This window comes from Salmo salar, chromosome ssa13 (genome assembly GCF_905237065.1).
Source record: "Salmo salar chromosome ssa13, Ssal_v3.1, whole genome shotgun sequence".
NCBI lineage: Eukaryota > Metazoa > Chordata > Actinopteri > Salmoniformes > Salmonidae > Salmo > Salmo salar.
This window is the reverse complement of record NC_059454.1, coordinates 59,356,096-59,378,670: the sequence shown is the minus strand read 5'-3', so window position 1 is coordinate 59,378,670 and position 22,575 is coordinate 59,356,096. Positions and strand designations below refer to the sequence as shown.

The 22,575-nt window shown below is 41.5% G+C and overlaps 1 protein-coding gene across 7 annotated transcripts in view; it reads right to left on the bottom strand.

Moving 5' to 3' along the window:
- Positions 1-4,347: 4,347 nt before the first annotated feature.
- Positions 4,348-22,575, bottom strand: part of LOC106567519 (long-chain-fatty-acid--CoA ligase 6) — a 76,903-nt gene continuing 58,675 nt past the window's right edge. For all 7 annotated transcript variants that reach the window (XM_045693406.1, XM_014136845.2, XM_014136844.2 and 4 more), the window contains 8 exons: positions 22,380-22,475; positions 22,152-22,224; positions 13,534-13,622; positions 12,175-12,291; positions 11,801-11,944; positions 7,071-7,172; positions 6,743-6,814; positions 4,348-6,603 (listed from right to left, as the gene is read on the bottom strand). In XM_045693406.1, the coding sequence (XP_045549362.1) occupies positions 6,463-6,603; positions 6,743-6,814; positions 7,071-7,172; positions 11,801-11,944; positions 12,175-12,291; positions 13,534-13,622; positions 22,152-22,224; positions 22,380-22,475 (834 nt within the window). In that variant the 3' untranslated portion in view covers positions 4,348-6,462. The remainder of the gene's footprint in view (positions 6,604-6,742; positions 6,815-7,070; positions 7,173-11,800; positions 11,945-12,174; positions 12,292-13,533; positions 13,623-22,151; positions 22,225-22,379; positions 22,476-22,575) is intronic.

The following is a 22,575-nucleotide window of genomic DNA, read 5'->3' as shown; positions in this document are numbered from 1 at the left end:
CTTCTTCAGGGGCAGACGTCTCTCTGTCGCCCCCTGTGTTTCCGGTCCGCTCAGTGATTTCACTGGGCGTGTGGCCACTGACAGGCTCACATTGTTCACTACCATCTTCTCAGTGGTAACAGAGTCACTGAATGTTACTCTCTTCCTGCAATCGATCTTCCTGGGTCTAATCATCACTGACTTTGAGAGAAAGATTTCATTACTAACTGACATACACTATTTTTGTGTGTGTTTTTCTTTAAACCTTTATTCAACCAGGAAAAGCCCATTGATACTCAGAGTCTCTTTTTCAGTGTTACGTTCCCCAGTTTCTGTGTTGTAGTTTGTATATTTGTGAGTGTGTTTCAGGTAATGGCTTCCTGAAGTTCTCCAAGCAGCTGATTGGTCGGCCCCATTGCTGATTGGAGAGCTGACCCCGCCCCCTCGTCAGGACGCAGCTGTCTCAATTAACAACCCCAATATAAGCCAGTGTGCTGTTGCTCAGGGAAAGGGAGAGACACAGAGAGATGATTGCAGGGAGATAGTTGCTGAGAGAGGAGGTTGATGGCAGAGGGTTATATATATATATATATATATATATATATATATATATATATATATATGTGTGTTTCTCAGAAAGAGCATTTGGTATGTACTTAGTTAGTTGTTGCTGAGAAACCTTATGTTCTGTGTTAGTTTGTTGCTCAGAGAGAGAGCTTCTTTAATGTCCTGAGGTTTTCTCAGATTAGTTGTGAAATTGTTTGTTATTCTGTTTCCTTTGTTCCCAGAGGGGAAGGCACCTAGGGAGTGCTTAGGCAAGAGGCCCACGGGCATACATATACCCGTAGTAATTTATTGTCTATGCACACTAGGAAAGACCTGGGCGGACCATCCCCTGTATTTTGGTTAGTGCACCAGGTGGTGCTAGTTAGGTAAGTAGTGGGTAGGCAGGTAAGGTAGGAGAGGGGGCTTTGATATTTAGTTTCTTTGCTTTGGTTCCGTCCAGCCCCTTTTCCCCAACTTACCGCGTGAAGGAATAAATTCCCAGTAAACGGTATTCTCTGCCTTTTTGTCATCCTTGCTCACATCTACACTTCCATACCTTTTTCACACCACGGAGAGTTAAGTTGTAGCAGGGTGTTGTGTTCCCTCTTTCTAGAGGCGTGCGTAACATTCAGATGATTCACAATTTCTCTTGATAATTAAACAATTTCTCTTTAAATGCCACTGAGATACAGCCAGAATTGGAGAAATACAAAAAGACAGGTGAGCGTTTTCATACTCGTGGTGTTTTCTTGGGGACTGAGAGCACAGTTACTCCTCCAGGTAAGGGTGTTCTTTCAATGGAAACATAGGCATTGTACAGCTTGTCTACAAATACATGGAAAATAAATAATAAGTTTGATATGTGTTCTTCTGCTTTTGTTAGGTGTTTGAGAGAAATAAGTCAATTATATATTATAAACACAACATAAATGATAAACAAATCCCTAAAAATGTGTCTAATGGGCAGTGCTAAATGGCTGTGAACAAAGACATTTTATTTGTTAGAATATACTGTAAATGACTATTCATTCTGAGTAGTGCACTACTTTTGACCAGAGACCTGTGGGCCATGGTCAAAAGTAGGGCACTAAATAGGGGATAGGGTGTCATTTGGGACACAACCTGTACAGTATGTCCAGTAGTGCACTGTATCCCTTACATATGATGGACTACAGGTTAGGAGGCTGCTGCATATTCATGTCCTCAGCATGGCTGACATCTAGGATAGTATTCTTCACATGCAGGTCCAAAAGCTCCTCACTGGGGAAGGCCACTGTCTCTTCTAAACTGCAAGAAAGATGGGATTGAATTAGTGTTGTAACAATACCAAAATTTGACTAACAATACATAACCAGGCTAAGTATCACGATACCGAGTAGTAGGGTCTGCATCCCCACTCAGTATGACAGATAAATTATATTTTAAAAAACTGATGGAGGAATAGAAGTGCATGAAGAGCGAACAGAGAGAAGCATGTGAGTGAGGGCTGGTAGGGGATGTGGAGAGAAACAAGTGAGTGAGGGCTGGTAGGGAATGCGGAGAGAAACAGGTGAGTTAGGGCCGGTAGGGGATGCGGAGAGAAGCAGGTGAGTGAGGGCTGGTAGGGGATGCGGAGAGAAGCAGGTGAGTGAGGGCCGGTAGGGGATGCGGAGAGAAGCAGGTGAGTGAGGGCCAGTAGGGGATCAGGAGAGAAACAGGTGAGTGAGTGCCGGTAGGGGATGCGGAGAGAAACAGGTGAGTGAGGGCCAGTAGGGGATGCAGAGAGAAACAGGTGAGTGAGGGCTGGTAGGGGATGCTGGGAGAAGCAGGTGAGTGAGGGCTGGTAAGGGATGCAGCTGGTTGATTACAGCTGCCACACGTGATATGAGCATGAAAGTGAAGTGGATATTATTGAACCTGTGCATACAAGAGACCAGTGGCTGTTGCTTAAATTCAACTGAGTTAATAAACCAAACTGACTTTATAAACATTTTATAACAGGCTCCAGCAGGTTCTTTAGACCGGTAGGGTTGAAAACTTCAGTAGTATCATGTGAAACGGTACTATGTTATTCTAAAAATGTTGGTGTCATAAGTATCATGACGTTTTGGTATCGTGATATTACCATGGTACCGGTATACCATGCGATACTAGATTTAATAACCCATGTCAATCAACTTCTTACAGCATAGGCTGTCAGCCAGGTATTTTTTACAGTGCCTGCTGAGTCCCAGACCAACACACACATACACACATACACACCATAGACTTCCTCTCTGTGGAACACCTCAGGTGAGATCAGACTGCTGGTGCTGGTATCGCTGGAGATAATATCATCTGTCAGTTTCATCACAATCCAACATTAGGGAGGAAACACCCATTGGCGAAACTGCACCTAGAAAATACATTACGTTCAGTGGTCAACTTTCTGACCCAATTACAATCCAAAACATCACAGACCAAAAGGTGCAAAGGCCCTCCATCCCTTCACTCACTCACTGACAACAAAAAAACATGTTCCAAATTCAACTTGCATGGTCTTCTGTGCTTGAATTGATTTTGCTCTCCTGAAAAAGAAAATGGAGAGTGATAAGCTAGAGTAAATCAGAGGTGAAGCGAACTGGTTTAATTGAATGTTTTCACTCACCAGGGGAGCAGTTGACGAGACAGATCTGTTGAGGTAAGCATTGTAATGGGATGTCAATGGGATGATCAGTCACTTTATTGTAGCTACAAATCTTATCTGACTGCATCCCAAATGGCACCCGATTCCGCATTTAAAGCACTACTTTTGACCAGGGCCCATATGGCTCTGCTCAAAAATATCGCACTATATAGGGAATAGGGTACCATTTGGGACTCAAGCCTTATGACTGCTCATAATTGTTAAGCAGATGAAGCAGCTCACCTGTGGTTAGCGCATATTGACTCATTTATGGGTGTCAGGACCTTTTTGCTGTGCACAGAGGGGTTTAGCGAAGAGTTCTGAGAATTAAACAAAAGATGTGCTTGATGACCAGTTTGTCTGGCATCCAGACCAATTTGCTTCTGCCAGGCAAGTGAACAGCAACCATAGCAGGCAAACTTATTGATCAACTATGAGCAGGACTCAACTTCCTCTGCAAGGTAGAAAACTGGTTTGGTAATGAATATACTGGGCTTGGGTCTTTTTTTTGTCCACCAGTTGTGCTGTAGGTAAATGTGTGTAGCTGGTTGTGAGAAATTGTTTTTCTAATAATGTTTTAGATGGCTACTGTATATCTTATCTCTGTAGGAATACATTCAAATAAGTCTAGGGAGATATGGCCTTCAGGTATAATCATAGTAGCTCATACTGTAATTGTTCAAACAAAACACGAATGCGAGCTAGCAGACGTGTTTGAGTGACCAGGGAATGACCCCTGTTAAACTAGCTACTGCTAGCTAGCCAACGTTCGTTTTTTGCCCAGGTGTTTCACTTGTTAGATCAAATTAGAAAGCCAGCGAATCAAAAAGATAGTTTGAATAAACTATTCTTAATTAAATTATTAAAATATTGTAATTGGCCATAGCGAGTTTTTCAATTCTGGATCTTCAGCAACTTGAATAAGCTTGAGCCTCTCCAGCTATTCAGCAATTATTTGGAATGGCGGCGTTCCCCCCAAAAATGTATTTTTGCGACCCCTGCTGGTCATAAAAGTGAGATGCAAGAATAGAGTACACTTGCGCCAGAGTTTTTTATAACTAACCCATTTTATAACTAACTCATTGTTCTATCTGTGCTAACACTGTACCAGGTTTGAAACATGACCTCACCTGGAGTCATGTCATTAGTCAAAGAAGGAAAAACACGGACTATTCAAATATCCAACATGTACAGCTTTATTCCTCTCCTGCCCATCATTTAGATTTACTATAAAACATACTATTATTTATATATTTTTAAACATACTACATGATTATTTATATTCTGCCCTGTTTACATTCATCAGTTGGAATTTGACTATACATTTTTAATTGATTCCTCACCAGTCCCATGGTTTCACATGCAAAGAAAAATTGTATACCTTTTATACTTTACATTAATTTACAAAAGTGCTGTACAAGCATGCTTGTTCTGCCAGATGCAATGTACACAATCCTCGTACTCTCCCCTACATATATTAATCACATCTTATCTGTGAAGTGGATTCATGTTATCCTCTGAACAGCTTGTTTGTAAGCAGAGACTTGTGACTGTGACTCAGGTGTATTTGTCCAGGCAGAAATGACTGAGAGCGGTCTCAACTGGTGCAAACTTGAAATAAGTGAGATGGAGGAGGACTACCGTCAACGGCCTATGGTCTTTAAGTCAAGTATTTTTTTGACACAGTGTAAAACATTTAAATAGTGTTTTACCAAATAAAATGAGCTGGATGTTGCAAATGTATTATATTAATCTGTGTGATGGACACTACGATTTGAGCCCTGGCTGACTGTGTGTCATATCACTGTGTTAGCCTGCAGAGCTAAATCATGTAGGCATGTACTTTGTGGGCTAGTCTTCAGGCCTCAGTTCACACAAAACCCACTAAAATTACAATTGCTAGCCTTTCCGTTTGAGTCGAAACCCCTAACCCCATGCAACTTCGATACGGAGGTTAATTGGTTAGCTGTAACAGACAATGTGAGGTTCTACTGCTCACAAACATATTTCAGAGGCTCTGTAAGTGCAGCCTTTCCCCCACTAAAATCAGACATCAAATATGATGATGAAACATCATCTGAGGTACTTGAAGAAAATACACCCTATAGACCTTCAGCACTCAACATTGTGGTTGTTGGCTGCTGAGAAGAAGCAGGCACTAGCATCTGCTAGCTCGACGTAGACTTTTGTTGTGCCATAGTAAACTTCAACCAATCACACAGCCACGTTAACTGTGTAAAGCTCAATAGACTCCAAAAACACAGGATGAACACTTCTATGGAGACTGTGCCACCTGTCCAACTGTGTGCATGCTCATATTACCCTATATCACTATCGTGATCATAGTTAACACTTTTGTCTATATCGCCCAGCCAAATGAGTCAGTGTTGCAATGCAAAGTTAATCCTGTTTTAGTTTGATTGAGCATCGCTTGACATGGAAAGTAAATAAATAATAAATAAAAATTATTCAAGAATTTATTAGATTTTTCTCTGCTCCATCCCCACCCCTACCCCAACACACCCCTAATCCTTATTGCTGCACTCATTCAATACAAGGATATGGTGATGATTCCATATGACAGAAAATTCAATAAAAGTTACAATTCATCTCACTCCACGCAAAAAAAAATCCATTCATATGCTTACATCTACATCTACATAGTGATACTTTGCAACCAAAATTAACTCAGAAGCCTATACATTTGTACTATGTAAACCCAAAATGTCACTGTCCATTTTGTTCTAACCTCCATCAATGGGTGGAGCTTGTCGATATCGACTACATGAGGAAGCCTTACAGTTTGACTGTCGACGACCAGAAAATCCCAGGACAAATTTTGAAGTATCATGTAACAACAGTCCCAGCAATGCAGAGCACACTGCATGCACTGCCCTTAGCCCATGTATGTATGTTCTTACCAGGCAAACTCTGAGCACATCATGTAGGAAGAACAACTGATGCAATCTTTAAGTTATGTTTTGATAGGCCTACAAAAGGAAAGAGGAACGTGCAGGCTATGTTGACTGTCTGTTGCTGCCGTTTCAAGATGGAGAGGAGGCTGATTTGGTTGTAGCTCTACATTGGCTGCCGTGGGGCAGCGGGCAACACTCGGTCAGCGGGCGTCAAAAGAGAAATCGATTATTCCTTCCTGAACCACAGTCAGTAACTTGTTTGGTTGATTTGAGTCTGTTTTTGTGGTTTCATAGGGGTGAAGTGGAGTGAAGGAGAAATGTGAATGAGGAGTGATGTTGCTGAGAACCAGGCTTTTAGTTTGTGGTCGTGGTAGTGTTTCACATGGAGATGTTTTCGTACAGGTCTTCAATCTTCTCCTTGAAAAACTCCCTCAGCTCAGGTCTCTTCGCTTTTAGTGTGGGAGTCAACAGGCCATTCTGTGTGGAGAATTGCTCATTATGGACGTAGATGTTTTTCACCTTAGGAGAGAATGAAGACGTTATAAAATGTAGACAGGATCCTGTGTCATCATCGAGTTCTCTTTCAGATACTTGTCATTTGTTGAAACTGAGTGTCAGTTGCCCCCACCAATGAACACCTCACAATTGACACACCCACCTGCTCAAACGAGTGGAGGCCGCTGGCCTTGCCCAGTCGCTGCAAGTCTTCCATGATGGCTTTCTTCAGGACCTTTACACAAATAGAGACAACACCACCACACTATGACTCTCGAAGATAATACCATGTGTTGTGCCAACCTATTCAACAAAGGGCCAAACTCTTAACAAAAAGGGATTCAACAGAGCACCCTTTAATTTTCTTTAATCAGTTTACTGATCATCTAGGGCTATTTCTCTATTCACATAACACATAGTTGACACCTTTCATCATGACAACAAATGGAACAAATACACCATTGAATGTGGACTAATTTAAAATCACATACAGTATTTTTACAGAGGTCCCGATAGCTCCCCTCCATGCCTTTCTTCAGGGCCCAAGCTGGCATTGTCTCTGGGTCAGGAACAACTATGGCAACCAGACAGGACTGGAAGAGTAACAGACCATATAGAATATGAACATTAGAAGTTAGAAAGGGTATAAAATAAATATATACAGTACCAGTCAAAAAAGTGTGGACACACCTATCACATTTTTTATAAAGCCCTTTTTACATATTTTACTCATTCAAGGGTTTTTCTTTATTTTTAATATTTTCTACATTGTAGGATAATAGCGAAGAATCAAAACAATGAAACAACACATGTAGTAACCCAAAAAGTTTTGACTCAAACTCAAAGGAAAGGCTAGCAATTATAATTTCAGTGGTGGTTGAGTGAAAAGTTAAAAAAGTTGTGTTAAATCAAAATATATTTTAGATTCTTCAAAGTAGCCACCCTTTGCCTTGATGACAGCTTTGCACACTTGATATTCTCTCAACCAGCTTCACCTAGAATGCTTTTCCAACAGTCTTGAAAGAGTTCCCACATATGCTGAGCACTTGTTGGGTGCTTTTCCTTTATTCTGCGGTCCAACTCATCCCAAACCATCTCAATTGGGTTGAGGTCGGGGGATTGTGGAGGCCAGGAGATCTGACGCAGCACTCCATCACTCTCCTTCTTGGTCAAATAGCCCTTACACAGCCTGGAGGTGTGTCGGGTCATTGTCCTGTTGAAAAACAAATGATAGTGGGACAAATTGCAAACCAGACAGGATGGCATATCGCTGCAGAATTCTGTGGTAGCCATGCTTGTTGAATGTGCCCTGAATTCTAAATAAATCACAGACAGTGTCAACAGCAAAGCACCCCCACACCATCACACCTCCTCCTCCATGCTTCACGTTGGGAACCACACATGTGGAGATCATTCGTTCACTTACTCTGCGTCTCACAAAGACACGGCGGTTGGAACCAAAAATTTGGACACATCAGACCAAAGGACAGATTTCCACCAGTCTAAGGTCCATTGCTCGTGTTACTTGGCCCGAGCAAGTCTCTTCTTATTGGTGTCCTTTAGTACTGGTTTCTTTACAGTAATTCGACCATGAAGGCCTGACTCACGCAGTCTCCACTGAACAGTTGTTGAGATGTGTCTGCTACCTGAACTCTGTGAAGCATTTATTTGGGCTGCAATCTGAGGTGCAGTTAACTCTAATGAACATATCCTCTGCAGCAGAGGTAACTCTGGGTCTTCCTTTCCTGTGGCGGTTCTCATGAGAGCCAGTTTCCTCATAGTGCTTGATGGTTTTTGTGACTGCACTTGAAGAAACTTTCAAAGTTCTTGACATTTTCCAGATTGACTGACTTTCATGTCTTAAAGTAATGATGGACTGTCATTTTTGTTTGCTTATTTGAGCTGTTCTTGCCATAGTATGTACTTGGTATTTTACCAAATAGGGCTATTTTCTGCATACCACCCCTACCTTGTCACAACACAACTGATTGTCTCAAATGCATTAAGAAGGAAAGAAATTCCACAAATTAACATTTAACAATGCACACCTGTTAATTGAAATGCATTCCAGGTGACCACCTCATGAAGCTGGTTGAGAGAACGCCAAGAGTCTGCAAAGCTGTCATCAAGGCAAAGGGTGGCTACTTTGAAGAATCTCAAATATAAAATCTATTTACATTTTTTTAACACTTTTTTGGTTACTACATGATTCTGTGTGTTATTTCATAGTTGATGTCTTCACTATTATTCTGCAATGTAGAAAATAGTAAAAATAAAGAAAAACCCTTGAATGAGTAGGTGTGTCCAAACATACATATCTACAGTGAGGGAAAAAAGTATTTGATCCCCTGCTGATTTTGTATGTTTGCCCACTTACAAAGAAATGATCAGTCTATAATTTTAATGGTAGGTGAGAGACAGTGAGAGACAGAATAACAAAAAAATCCAGAAAAACGCATGTCATAAATGTTATAAAATTATTTGCATTTTAATGAGGGAAATAAGTATTTGACCACTCTGCAAAACATGACTTAGTACTTGGTGGCAAAACCCTTGTTGGCAATCACAGAGGTCAGATGTTTCAGGAGGGATTTTGTCCCACTCCTCTTTGCAGATCTTCTCCAAGTCATTAAGGTTGAGGCTGACGTTTGGCAACTCGAACCTTCAGCTCCCTCCACAGATTTTCTATGGGATTAAGGTCTGGAGACTGGCTAGGCCACTCCAGGACCTTAATGTGCTTCTTCTTGAGCCACTCCTTTGTTGCCTTGGCCGTGTGTTTTGGGTCATTGTCATGCTGGAATACCCATCCACGACCCATTTTCAATGCCCTGGCTGAGGGAAGGAGGTTCTCACCTAAGATTTGACAGTACATGGCCCCGTCCATCGTCCCTTTGATGCGGTGAAGTTGTCCTGTCCCCTTAGCAGAAAAACACCCATTAAGGCATAATGTTTCCACCTCCATGTTTGACGGTGGAGATGGTGTTCTTGGGGTCATAGGCAGCATTCCTCCTCCTCCAAACACGGCGAGTTGAGTTGATGCCAAAGAGCTCCATTTTGGTCTCATCTGACCACAACCCTTTCACCCAGTTGTCCTCTGAATCATTCAGATGTTCATTGGCAAACTTCAGACGGGCATGTATATGTATTCTTTAGCAGGGGGACCTTGCGGGAGCTGCAGGATTTCAGTCCTTCACGGCGTAGTGTGTTACCAATTGTTTTCTTGGTGACTATGGTCCCTGCTGCCTTGAGATCATTGACAAGATCCTCCTGTGTAGTTCTGGGCTGATTCCTCACCGTTCTCATGATCATTGCAACTCCACGAGGTGAGATCTTGCATGGAGCCCCAGGCCGAGGGAGATTGACAGTTCTTTTGTGTTTCTTCCATTTGCGAATAATCGCACCAAATGTTGTCACCTCACCAAGCTGCTTGGCGATGGTCTTGTAGCCCATTCCAGCCTTGTGTAGGTCTACAATCTTGTCCCTGACATCCTTGGAGAGCTCTTTGGTCTTGGCCATGGTGGAGAGTTAGGAATCTGATTGATTGATTGCTTCTGTGGACAGGTGTCTTTTTTTTACAGTTAACAAGCTGCGGTTAGGAGCACTCCCTTTAAGAGTGTGCTCCTAATCTCAGCTCGTTACATGTATAAAAGACACCTGGGAGCCAGAAATGTTTTGATTGAGAGGGGGTCAAATACTTATTTCCCTCATTAAAATGCAAATCAATTTATAACGTTTTTGACATGCGTTTTTCTGGATATTTTTGCTGTTATTCTGTCTCTCACTGTTCAAATAAACCTACCATTAAAATGATAGACTGATCCTTTCTTTGTCAGTGGGCAAATGTACAAAATCAGCAGGGGATCAAATACTCCCCCCCCCACTGTATATATACACTTCTTTGAAAACATACAAGAAATTGGTTGCAAAATGAATAGGAAATACAGTCAAGAGGTTGACAAGGTTATAAATAATGATTTATTTTGCACCCACTGCTTTTTCTATTCTGGTTAGAGCCAGTTTGCAGTGCTCAGCGTTGTATGAGATCTTCAGTTTCTTGGCAATTTCTCGCATGGAATGGCCTTCATTTCTCAGAAAAAGAATACTGACAAGCTTCAGAAGAAAGTGCTTTGTTTCTGGCCATTTTGAGCCTGTAATTGAACCCACAAATGCTGATGCTCCAGATACTCATCTAGTCTAAAGAAGTCCAGTTTTATTGCTTCTTTAATCAGTACAACAGTTTTCAGCTGTGCTAACATAATTTAAAAAGGGTTTTCTAATGATCAATTAGCCTTTTAAAATGATAAACTTGGATTAGCTAACCAAACGTGCCATTGGAACACTGGAGTGATGGTTGCTGATAATGGGACTCTGTACGCCTATGTAGATATTCCATAAAATAAATAGAAAATCAGAAGTTTCCAGCTACAATAGTCATTTACAACATTAACTATGTCTACACTCTATTTCTGATGAATTTGATGTTATTGGACAAAAAAGTACTTTTCTTTCAAAAACAAGCACATTTCTAAGTGACCCCAAACTTTAGAATGGTAGTGTATATAATTTTTATTAATTTTTTTGGATTATGGAAATTCTCCCGTGACTCCATTTTCATACATACATCTTTCTATGCACACACACACACACACACACACACACACACACACACACACACACACACACACACACACACACACACACACACACACACACACACACACACACACACACACACACACACACACACACACACACACACACACACACACACACACATCACGGGAGGGAACGAGCTGCTGAAGACTGACTAGAACTGGGTTCGTTCAAGTCGTCGATGGCCAAGGAGCTACAGTATGGACCTAAGTAAGTCTGTCTCTATGAAACTAGCTGTACATAAACAGTGTCAAGCATAAACTGTGGCATTAAGAAAAGCCACTACTGACTTGACTGGATAAGCTGTTTCTAAACAAATCGAGCGACATATATAATGAATTGGCTTGACCCGATTATCTATGTCCTCTGGCAACAAACAGAAAAACTAAAACTGCATGGGTTTGGTTTAGAGCACATGGGTACATGTACAGTCTGGACACAGAGATGTCTAGGTACGCTCAGGTGGTTCTGGGTCCCGTGACCATCTCTCATCATAATGCTCAAACAACGAACCACATGCTGTGATGTGATAAGGAAGAAAGGTTGTTAGGGAGGTAGGTTAGTTCACCTGTAGACTGTCACCATGGACGTAGAGCTGGGTCACAGGCTCACAGCGGATGTAAATGTTCTCTATCTTCTCAGGGGAGATGTACTCTCCCTGGGCCAGCTTAAAGATGTGCTTCTTCCGGTCAATGATCTTTAGTGTACCGTTCTGAGCAGTGTAGAGGACAGGAGAGAAGAGGAGAGGGCAGACGTCATAAGGAGATCGTGGGAAACACAGGTCTGAAGCCTGTCTTGAAATACGCTCATACCTTACATTTTAACAGGGATACTTGTGGATCGGATTCAACCAGAAAATAGGATATTGTACAAGGAAGGCAAAGAGATATTTGAGTAATTGTCTTTGCAAGTGAAGGGTCATAGACAAGCGTGTGTACGTACAGGTAACCATTTCCCTATGTCTCCGGTGTGGAGCCAACCGTCTGTGTCTAGCGTTTCAGCCGTCCTCCCTGGGTCCTTAAGGTAGCCCTTAAAAACATTGGGCCCTTTCACACACACCTAATGGATGATTGGAGGGAGGGAGGGAGGGAGGGAGGGAGGGAGGGAGGGAGGGAGGAGAGAAAAACAAAGTGATAATTAAGGAGAATATGTTCAGCACCCAATTATCATTTTGACTAATGCTAACATATTGTACATAAAGTGGGTATCAGAAGTATTCACCCCCATTGTATTTCTTCACATTTTGTTGCGTTTCAAAGTAGGTTTGAAATTAATTCAGCCCCCACTCTGCTTGAAAATAAGGAGGGAGTTACTCATTGATGTGTTGTGTTGGATTTGCCCCAAACCTAAGACTTTGCATTAAGGCCAAAAAGTGTATTCCTTTGCTGTGTTTTTTTTTGTGTTTTTTTCCCCCCTTCTTTCATACAGGATGCATGTTTTGGAATATTTGTTACTCTGTATTTTTCATTATTTTCACTATGTCATTTAGGCAATTATTGTGGACTACAATGTTGTTGATCCATCCTCAGTTCTTCTTTCACGGCCATTGAACTCTGTAGCGGTTAAAATAAATGTAATAAATGAATAAATTCACCAATGGCCTCAAGGTGACATCCCTGACATCCTTCTTTCCTGCAGCAAATCAGGAGGATGATTGTATATGTGTTGTGTCTGGGTGGTTTAATACATAATCCACAGCATAATTATTAACTTGACCATTCATAAAAAGAGATAGTCAATGTTTGATATGTTATGGTTACCCATCACTGCCCTTCTTTATGAGGCTTTCAAAAGCTCCCTGGTCTTTGTAGTTGAAATTCAAAACTTCACTGAGGGACCTTACATATGTTGTATGTACATATGGAGGACAGAAGAAGGGATAGTCAATCAAAAATCATGTCAACCCTTATTTCACACAGAGTGAGTCCATATAACTTATTTTGTGATTTGTTAAGCCAAATTCTACTCCTGAAATAGTAAAGGCTTACCTAAACAAAAAGGGTGAATACTTTTGCAACTATATTTTAGTTATTACATTTGTCTTAGTTTGTTAACATTTGTAGAATTTTCTTTTCACTTTGACATTGAGTACTGTAGGTCTATTACAAAAAACAAAAAAAAACCAAAAAAATCACAACTAAATCCATTTTAATCCCACTGTCACGGAAAACAAAATGTGAACAAATCCAAGGTGGGGTGAATAATTATGATACCCACTATAGCCTCAATGACCAACTGTCTGTGACCCTGTTCAAGTACAGATTATCCCCAAAAATATCCTTGATGTTTCATTCAACTCACCTCTCCTTCTCCTTTGGCAGCAAAGTAGTTCTTTTCAGCCACATCCACCAGCTTGATGAGGTTACATGGCAGTGGTGCCCCCACATGACCTAGAGTTAGTCATCAAAACAAGGACAAATATGAGGAAAAATCTAGTTTACAGACAGCGCTAATTGATGTCTTCATTTGTTTGATTCAAGTCATTACACAGTAAACTGGCTGCCACCAAAAATTATGCATTACAGTATAATGCCAAAAAAAAGCATATATAAAGCTGAAAATACAAAAACTTAGCCCTCTTGTTTATTTTCCAATACCTAACACACAGGTGTCAAACTCATTCCACGGACGGCCTAGTGTCTGCAGGTTTTCGCTCCTCCCTTCTACTTGATTGATGAATTAAGGTCACTAATTAGTAAGGAACTCCCAACACCTGGTTGTCTAGGGCTTAATTGAAAGGAAAAACCTGCAGAAACTAGGCCCTCCATGGAATGTGTTTGATACCCCTGACCTAACATACCAACATGTATTCTATAGTAATGGTTTTACATCTACTATATCAACTGCAGTTGAAATATGCTCACCTTATCTTTCCAATTGTTTTACTGTTTCCTTTTCTGTATTTTACCACTAGGTGGATACATTGACCACACCCCTCACACTGAGGACCAACCTGAATAGTCTACCACACGCTCTCTCATGAGCACCACCAGACAATTAGTTCGCCCTAATTGTCTTCCCCATGCCCTATACCGCGTGACAAACTCATTCCTTGGAGGGACGAGTTTCTGTGGGTTTTCGCTCCTCCCTTGTCCTTGATCAATAAGGTCACTGATTAGTAAGGAACTCCCCACACACAGAAATTGAAAGTTAATAATGAAAACCAGCATACAGTTTGACACCCATGCCCTATAATATGAACTTGTCCATTCCCTTTGCGTAATTATTCTGATGAAGGCTGAAATGTTAATATTTGAACCTTGCTAAAATATTATATATATATATATTTAAATGATGAGTGAGCGATGCGCCTTGTGATGAAACATTTTGGTTGCACCTCAATTCACATTTATAGAGCACCCTTCATTTCTTAACATATAAGATTTGACGGCTTGCTCCCAACCATGGCCCAAGGAGGAAATAGGGCTATCAATCCTTCCAATACATTTTTGGACACCTTTTTAAGCGATAACTCCTTTGAAAATGCTATTATGCTGGAGTCACTGAGGACGGACAAGCAATGTATTCCCTTCTGAATGGAAAGACATCCAACTAGGACTGGACAAAACCCATCTACCTGAGGTGACATTATCTGACTATCTGATGACGAGGAACTAACCAACACCTGGACTGACACCTTGAATAGACGCTCTTTCGTGTTGAAGGCAGCCACAATCTCTTACCTACAAAAGAAGGAGAACAAACTGAAAGACGACCTCACCCTAATAGAGACACAATTAGGAGAGCGTTTGAAAGATTGGCAACTAACCAGCACTCTAAAGGACCTTAACCATGAGGCCGCACAAACCTAAAATGAGCTGAGAGAGTGCGAAAAGGAGAAGTTCCACAGGGACAACGAGATTACTCTGAGGTTTATGTGTACTCTTGGCTATCCAAGTCAGCCCCTAGAGCACAATACAGAAGTCATAAAGGGGGCCGCCGTCAACCCAGCTTGGGGAGACTAGATGTACGTGACAATTCCATGCACTCGCATCCCGCAAAGTCTAGTAACCACCGCTCGTACAACAGAGACCGAACTCCAGACGCCAATGGCACAACAAATCGGGTGAACAGCACAATTCACAGTGAACCAAAGGACAGGCGTATGAGATGAGACCAGAAAAACCAGGAGGTAACGGAATTACGCACCGGTACAACACTACACAAACAAAAGCCAAAGAGTCAACCTTTCCCTAAAGCATCTTGAACCATCGGAAGTATGCCTCCTGAATCGAGGTTTGTCTTTTGTTCCTATTAATGACTGTCTCTGTAGACCTTTAGGCATTTTTCAGAACTATCAGATTACAGGAGTTTTTTTTCCAGAAGTGAGGCTCAATCAGACTGAAACTTCTACATGCCACTTCCCTCTGACTCCACCTACAATGAACAGATCAGAGACATTGGTGGAAGCATTCAATCACAACATCATAGATATAAAAAATAAATTTAAAAAAGCATGAGTGTTATGGTATTTCCAACACCCCCTCACACGCCCTGTTCTAAACTTAGCAAAAAAAGAAACGTCCTCTCACTGTCAACTGTGTTTATTTTCAGACAACTTAACATGTGTAAATATTTGTATGAACATAACAAGAATCAACAACTGAGACATAAACTGAACAAGTTCCACAGACATGGACTAACAGAAATGGAATAATGTGTCCCTGAACAAAGGGGGGGGGTCAAAATCAAAAGTAACAGTCAGTATCTGGTGTGGCCACCAGCTGCATTAAGTACTGCAGTGCATCTCCTCGTGGACAGCTACTGAGCAAGCCCTAGAGCTAGATCCTCCATCCAAATGGTCACTACCTCCATCCAAATGGTCACTACCTACACCGAGCAAAGTCCAGAACTCCTAGGCATCATCAAAAAACGTTGGCATATTCTCTGCTTAGACCCAGCTCTAGGCAATACATTTCAGCAGCCTCCCGCGCCGCTTAACATAGCGCTAAAAACATTTAAGACAATGTTGTCCGATCCAATGTCAGCCAAAGCGCAAAGAAGACCAGCATCCTGCCTATTCCTCCCGGCAACTACACGTGTGACAGTTGTACCCAATGCCAGTACACCAAACGTATGATAAGTTTCCTGCACCCCAGATCGGATCGTGACCCCAAATTCAAAGGTACCATCAACTGCAATTCTCGCAGTGTGATCTATGTGATTTGCTGCCTGTGCAACTTATTTAACGTAGGCGAGACCTCAAGGAAGTTACGCACTAGAATGTGTGAGCGCCGAAGTGCCATTCGAAGTGATGACCCCAACATCCCAGTGCCCCTCTGTTTGAAAAAGAGAGGACACTCGCTTTGTGAGTTATTTTGGAATTGAACGAGTTAGCAAAAACAAACGCTGTAGCGACGTTGACAAACTCCGACAGCCCAGAGAGATGTTCTGGATCAATCCCTTAGATACTTTAGTCCCCAGAGGTCTTAACCTAGAGAAGGACTATTGTATGTTTTTGTGAATGCCCCCCCCCCCCCTTAAACAAAGTGATACTTTAGCTATTGGAGCCATTTGTACTTCATATACATTCATGAGAAAAGCTCACTAGTGTACTATTGTTTAAACCACTTAGTCCTTTTTGCTTTTGATGTTCTCCCTAGTTTTGTTTAACCCTCATTCCCCCCCCAAAAACCTAACATTTTCTATAGTAGTGGTTTTACATCAATTATATTTACTGTAGCTGAAATATGCTCCCCTTCCAATTGTTTTACTGTTTGCTTTTCTGTATTTTACCACTAGGTGGAGACATTGACCACAGTACCCCTCACCCTGTATAGTCTACCCTCTCGTTAGCGCCACCAGTTGAAGAGTTTTATCCCTAATTGGGAAAGGGATACCTAGGCAGTTGTACAACTGAATGCATTCAACTGAAATGTGTCTTCCGCATTTAACCCTCTGAATCAGAGGGGTGCGGAGGGTTGCCTTAATCGACATCCACGTCTTCGGCGCCCGGGGAACAGTGGGTTAACTGCCTTGCTTCAGCACCATCCCAACATCAACATGTGTGAAAATTGCGCATTTCTAGGTTTTGTAGTAAAAAAGAGACACCATTCCCAATGACATCATTGGTGTGCGTCGTGATTTTAGTAGGCCTTGCCTACTGATTGGTTGATGTCATTGTAAATACTTATCTTGCTGTCTTTTTTTTACTACAAAACATAAAAACGTACCACTTTCACATGTTGATGTTATGGATGGGACACGAGCTATATTACTTTTACAACTTACAATGTGCATCTGAGCCACAACATTATTTGGTGGAAATAGGCATACTTCGTGTCGTTTGACGATCAGGCCTGCACAATAGTTGAAGTCATACGTCTATCCACACTTGCTAAACATAAAAAAATGCACGGCACAAAACCAAAGACCAATTCTTGGGCAGTTGACGATCTTGACTTGTCATTCCCCCCTGACACCCCTGATTCAGTTTTGTCTGATGTCGTTTCACACATTCAGTTGTCTGATCCAAACTAACACTGAGCTAGCCCACTGACTAGGTACTGTAAGAGCACAGGGCCTTATTATGAGCGTGAACTGATTCGCTTTTTGAATAACATAATCCACTCCTGCCCTGTGAAGAATGGCTCTATCTGCTGGTAACCGCAATAGCAAGTTCTGCCTCGTGAAATATTAAGAGGCAGACAGGAGATGATTGACGTCCGCGTTCAAAAATGGCTCCCTGTTCCCTATATAGTGCATGGTTTAAAGTAGTGAACTATATAGGGAATACGGAGCCGTTTTGGACGCACAGGGGATTTAATGGGTTGATGTCTGGGTTAGGAGTTTCAGTTCCTTTAACAACCATTAAACCACAAATACTGCAGCTCATTACTTTCCCAGTGTAACCTTTGGCCATGGCTGTTTCACCGAGATAATAAAGTGTATACGTTATCATACTGCAACTGCGAACCTGTTGTAAAACACAGAACAACAACATGGTGCGTGTGTAAATACTGGCTGGGATCCACAGGCCTTTGACCCAAATCGAGTCAGGTCTAACGACCCGTCACCCCTGTTCTCACACGTTACAGAGGGGAAATGGTTGTGGTCCTATTTGGGTGTCTAAGCAGCACGCTGCAGAAAGATGGCACATGCATCCCATAGCCACAGAGCTAAAAACATAAAACCTCAAAAGTTGTCTGAGGCTGAAAGCATGTGACTCTGACTAATAACACTATCTACTGAGGGGTGATACGATAATGTGTTCCCAACACGCAGCATGTTATCTCTGTGTAATTTTGTTTCCACTATAGTAAAATTGGAGACTTTCACCCAGTGGTGCAGGATAAGGTGTTTATATTTTACAGAAAACAAATTAACATCAGACTTTCAGCATGCTTATAAGGAAGGGCACTCAACATGCTCGGCACTGACACAAATGACTGATGATTGGCTGAAAGAAATTGACAGTAAGAAGATTGTGGGAGCTGTTTTGTTAGATTTCAGTGCAGCTTTTGATGTCATTGATCATAACCTATTGCTGAAAAACGTAGGTGTTACGGATTGAGGGTTACCTATCTAATAGAACACAGAGGGTTTTCTTTAATGGAAGCCTCTCTCATGTAAATTCTGTTGTGAGTGGTGTACCGCAGGGCAGCCGACTTTGGACATTATTGTTTTCTGTTTTTACGAATGACCTTCCACTGACCTTGAATAAAGCCTGTGTGTCAATGTACACTGACGACTCATCAGTATACACGTCGGCTGCAACAGTAAAATGAACAACTAAGACATTTAACATAGAGCTTCAGTCAGTTTTAGAATGGTAACTAGCAATAGGCTGGTGTAAAATATCTCAAAAACTAAAAGCATAATTTCTGGCACAAATCACTCGCTCAACGCTAAACCTCGTTTATATCTATTATTGAAAAATGTGGCTATTGAGCAAGTTGAGGAGACTAAACTGCTTGGTGTAACCCTAGATAGAAAGTTGTCATGGTCAAAACATATAGACTCAATGGTTGCTAAAATGAGAAGAGGTGTGTGCATGATAGGGCATTGTTCTGCCTTGTTGACATCTCAGTCGACCAGACATGGAGGGAAAGTGTCAGTAACATGCATGTCAGTCTCTCCTGGCTCAAAGTTGAGGAGAGATTGACTGCATCACTATTGGTCTTTGTGTGAGGTGTTGATGTGTTGAAGGTACTGAACCGTCTGTTCAAGCAGTTGGCACACAGTTCAGACACTCATCGGTACAACACAAGACATGCAACCAGAGGTCTCTTCACAGTCCTCAGGTCCAGAACAGAGGCTGGGAAACGCACAGTATTAAATAGAGCCATGACTACATGGAACTCTCTGGTAACCCAGGTAACTCAAGCTAGCAATAAAACCATTTTCAAAAAACAGATAAAAGAACACCTTACTGCACAAAGGGGAAAGTTAAGAGACACAGCCATTTTATATATCTTGTATTGTAATTTGCATTGTACTATGTATTAGACCTAGATATTGTGTGTATGTACTAAAATGTAGGCTACGTGTGACATTTTCAATGTATGTATTTCTGTCATTGATTAATAATGTTCTGTACTATGTATTATGTCATGTTTCATGTGGGCCCCAGGAAGAGTAGCTGATGCTTTTGCAGCAGCTAATGGGGATCCTAATAAATACCAAATACAGGCGTCGGCCAGAACTGACTGTAAGCTGATGTCATCCAGCAGGGATGTGCAACTGGAACTCAGTCGTGGTCTCAACTTACTGTTGAGAGTTATAATAGTAGAATACACAAGGTGCAATTTAGAAATGTGGTTATGCATCAGAAGTTTATCTCTTCTGTCAGTCACTGATAGTTAAACTCTTTAGGGATAGGGGGCAGCATTGGGAAGTTTGGATGAAAAGTGTGCCCAGAGTAAACTGCCTTTTACTCAGGCCCAGAAGCTAGAATATGCATATAATTAGTAGATTTGGATAGAAAACACTCTAAAGTTTCCAAAACTGTTAAAATAATGTCTGTGAGTATAACAGAACTCATATGGCAGGCGAAAACCTGAGAAAGATCCAACCAGGAAGTGGGAATTCTGAGGTATGTAGTTTTCAAGTGAATGCCTATCGAATATCCAGTGTCTGTGGGGTCAGATTGCACTTGCTAAGGCTTCCACTAGATGTCAACAGTCTTTAGAAGTTGTTTCAGGCTTCTATTGTGAAAGGGGAGTGAATAAGAGCACTCAAAGCAGATGGCCCAGGTGAAAGCCTTTAGTTTAGTCACGCGCGTGGCAGTGAGCGCGAGCTCCATTCCCTTTCCTTTCTAATGAAAACAGTATTTTCCGGTTGAAACATTATTGAATATTTATGATAAAAACACCCTAAGGATTGATTAAAAACATCGTTTGACATGTTTCTACAAACTCAAATGGAACCTTTTGACTTTTCGTCTAGACTTTGTGCCCGTGCTTTGTGCATTTGGATTACTGGACTAAACACGCGAACAAAAAGGAGGTATTTGGACATATAAATTAACTTTATCGAACAAAACAAACATTTGTCTAACATGGAGACCTGGGAGTGCCAAGATCAGCAAAGGTAAGTGATTAATTTTAACGCTATTTCTGACTTTTGTGACACCTCTCCTTGGTTGGAAAATGTCTGTATGGTTTTTGTGGCAAGGCGCTGACCTAACATAATCGCATGGTGTGCTTTCACCGTAAAGCCTTTTTGAAATCGGACACTGTGGTTGGACTAACGAGAAGTTTATCTTTAAAATGGTGTATAATACTTGTATGTTTGAGGAATTTTAATTATGAGATTTCTGTTGTTTGAATTTGGCGCCCTGCAATTTCACAGGCTGTAGGCCAGGTGTTCCGCTAGCGGAACCCCCTTCCCAGAACAGTTAATAAACCCATGTCAGCTACATTTTTTTCGACTGCTAAATTAGTTTAGCGGCCAACTATCTAAACTTGTTATCATGGTCGAATTACTGTCCGGGGTGGCCTCCATTGATTTTGTTAGTTTCACTCAGATATCATATAAAAAACTGCAAACATTTCTCTCCACCCTATGGAAAAATCTGAAGAATTGCAGGAAATTAGCTGTAAAACAGCTCATTTTCCACTCTGCCACAAGGCAAAACGTGTAGTAAAGTTGCAGCAAACTTGGGTTAAAACTACAACAGCGACTCTCAACTCGTGGGTTGCGACCCACATTTTGGTTGCAGGAGGATTTGAATAGGTTGCAGGTCATTTGAGTAATTAATTTTTTATTATTTTTATGGAAAAATACTCCAGTCTGAACTTAAACAACTAAAAGCAGGTAGAAAGTGTGTAAAGAAATATAACTGAACCTACATTTTTAAAATAATTTAATCACAGTTTTTTTATATAAAGTTACAGTATTAGCAGTGCTATTTAGCGGATTTGGTTTATTTAGTGGTCTCAAATCAGTGAGCTTATTAACATTCTACGTCAAGAATATGGGCAAAATCAAATTATTGACAATTTAAAAAGTGGGAATAATTTTCCAGATTGCATTTTAGCCCCCCAAAAATTGGGATGCAAATATTGGGTAGCGACTGAGACAAGCTGGTTCAATATGAGTCCCGAGGCACAACCAGTTGAGAACCATTGCTTTACACCCCATGGCAAAAATGTGTAGAATTGCACGAAATGAACAAAAAAGGTTATCAGCTGTCAAGATGGGGGGGCCACTAAAATGTTAGAATTTTTTGTTGTCCTCACCCCCATCAAAGTTGCCCATCCCTGTCGTAGAAGTATCTTGCTCCCTGGCCTACAGTAGGTGTCTGTCCCAAACGGCTCCCTTCATATGCACTACTTTTGTCCAGGGCCCGATTCCCTATATAATGCACTATATAGGGAATAAGGTGCCATTTTGGATGCATCCCATATTATAAGGTTTGTTGGGTGAAGTGGGAGTGGAGCAGCTGGAGAAGAAGAGGAGAGAGAATATAAGCTAACCTGAGGTCCAGTCTCCAGGAGTGGTGAAAGTACAACCAGCAGTACACTCCGTCTGGCCATACGCCTCATACACCTACAGCCAGCAAGGATAGACAGCATGTTAGGAGGGTGTGATTTGTCTGTATGCACACAAGCTCATGTGTTTGTGTATGTGTGCCTTCTTGTGTGTGTCTGTTTGTGTGGGTTTAAGCACTCATACTTGTTTGTGTGTGTGTGTGCGTCACTCACCTGACAACCCAGTGCTGCCCTGAGAAATCCCAGTACGGTGGGGGAGGCCGGAGCAGCTCCAGTTACAATCATACGTAACCTCCCACCCAGGCTGGCCTGACCAACAGAACACAATATTATCACAACCCAAACTCCAACAACACACCAAACATTGAGTCTTTCTTGGAATACAGTGGATTCTGCCTGCCAAAGGGTC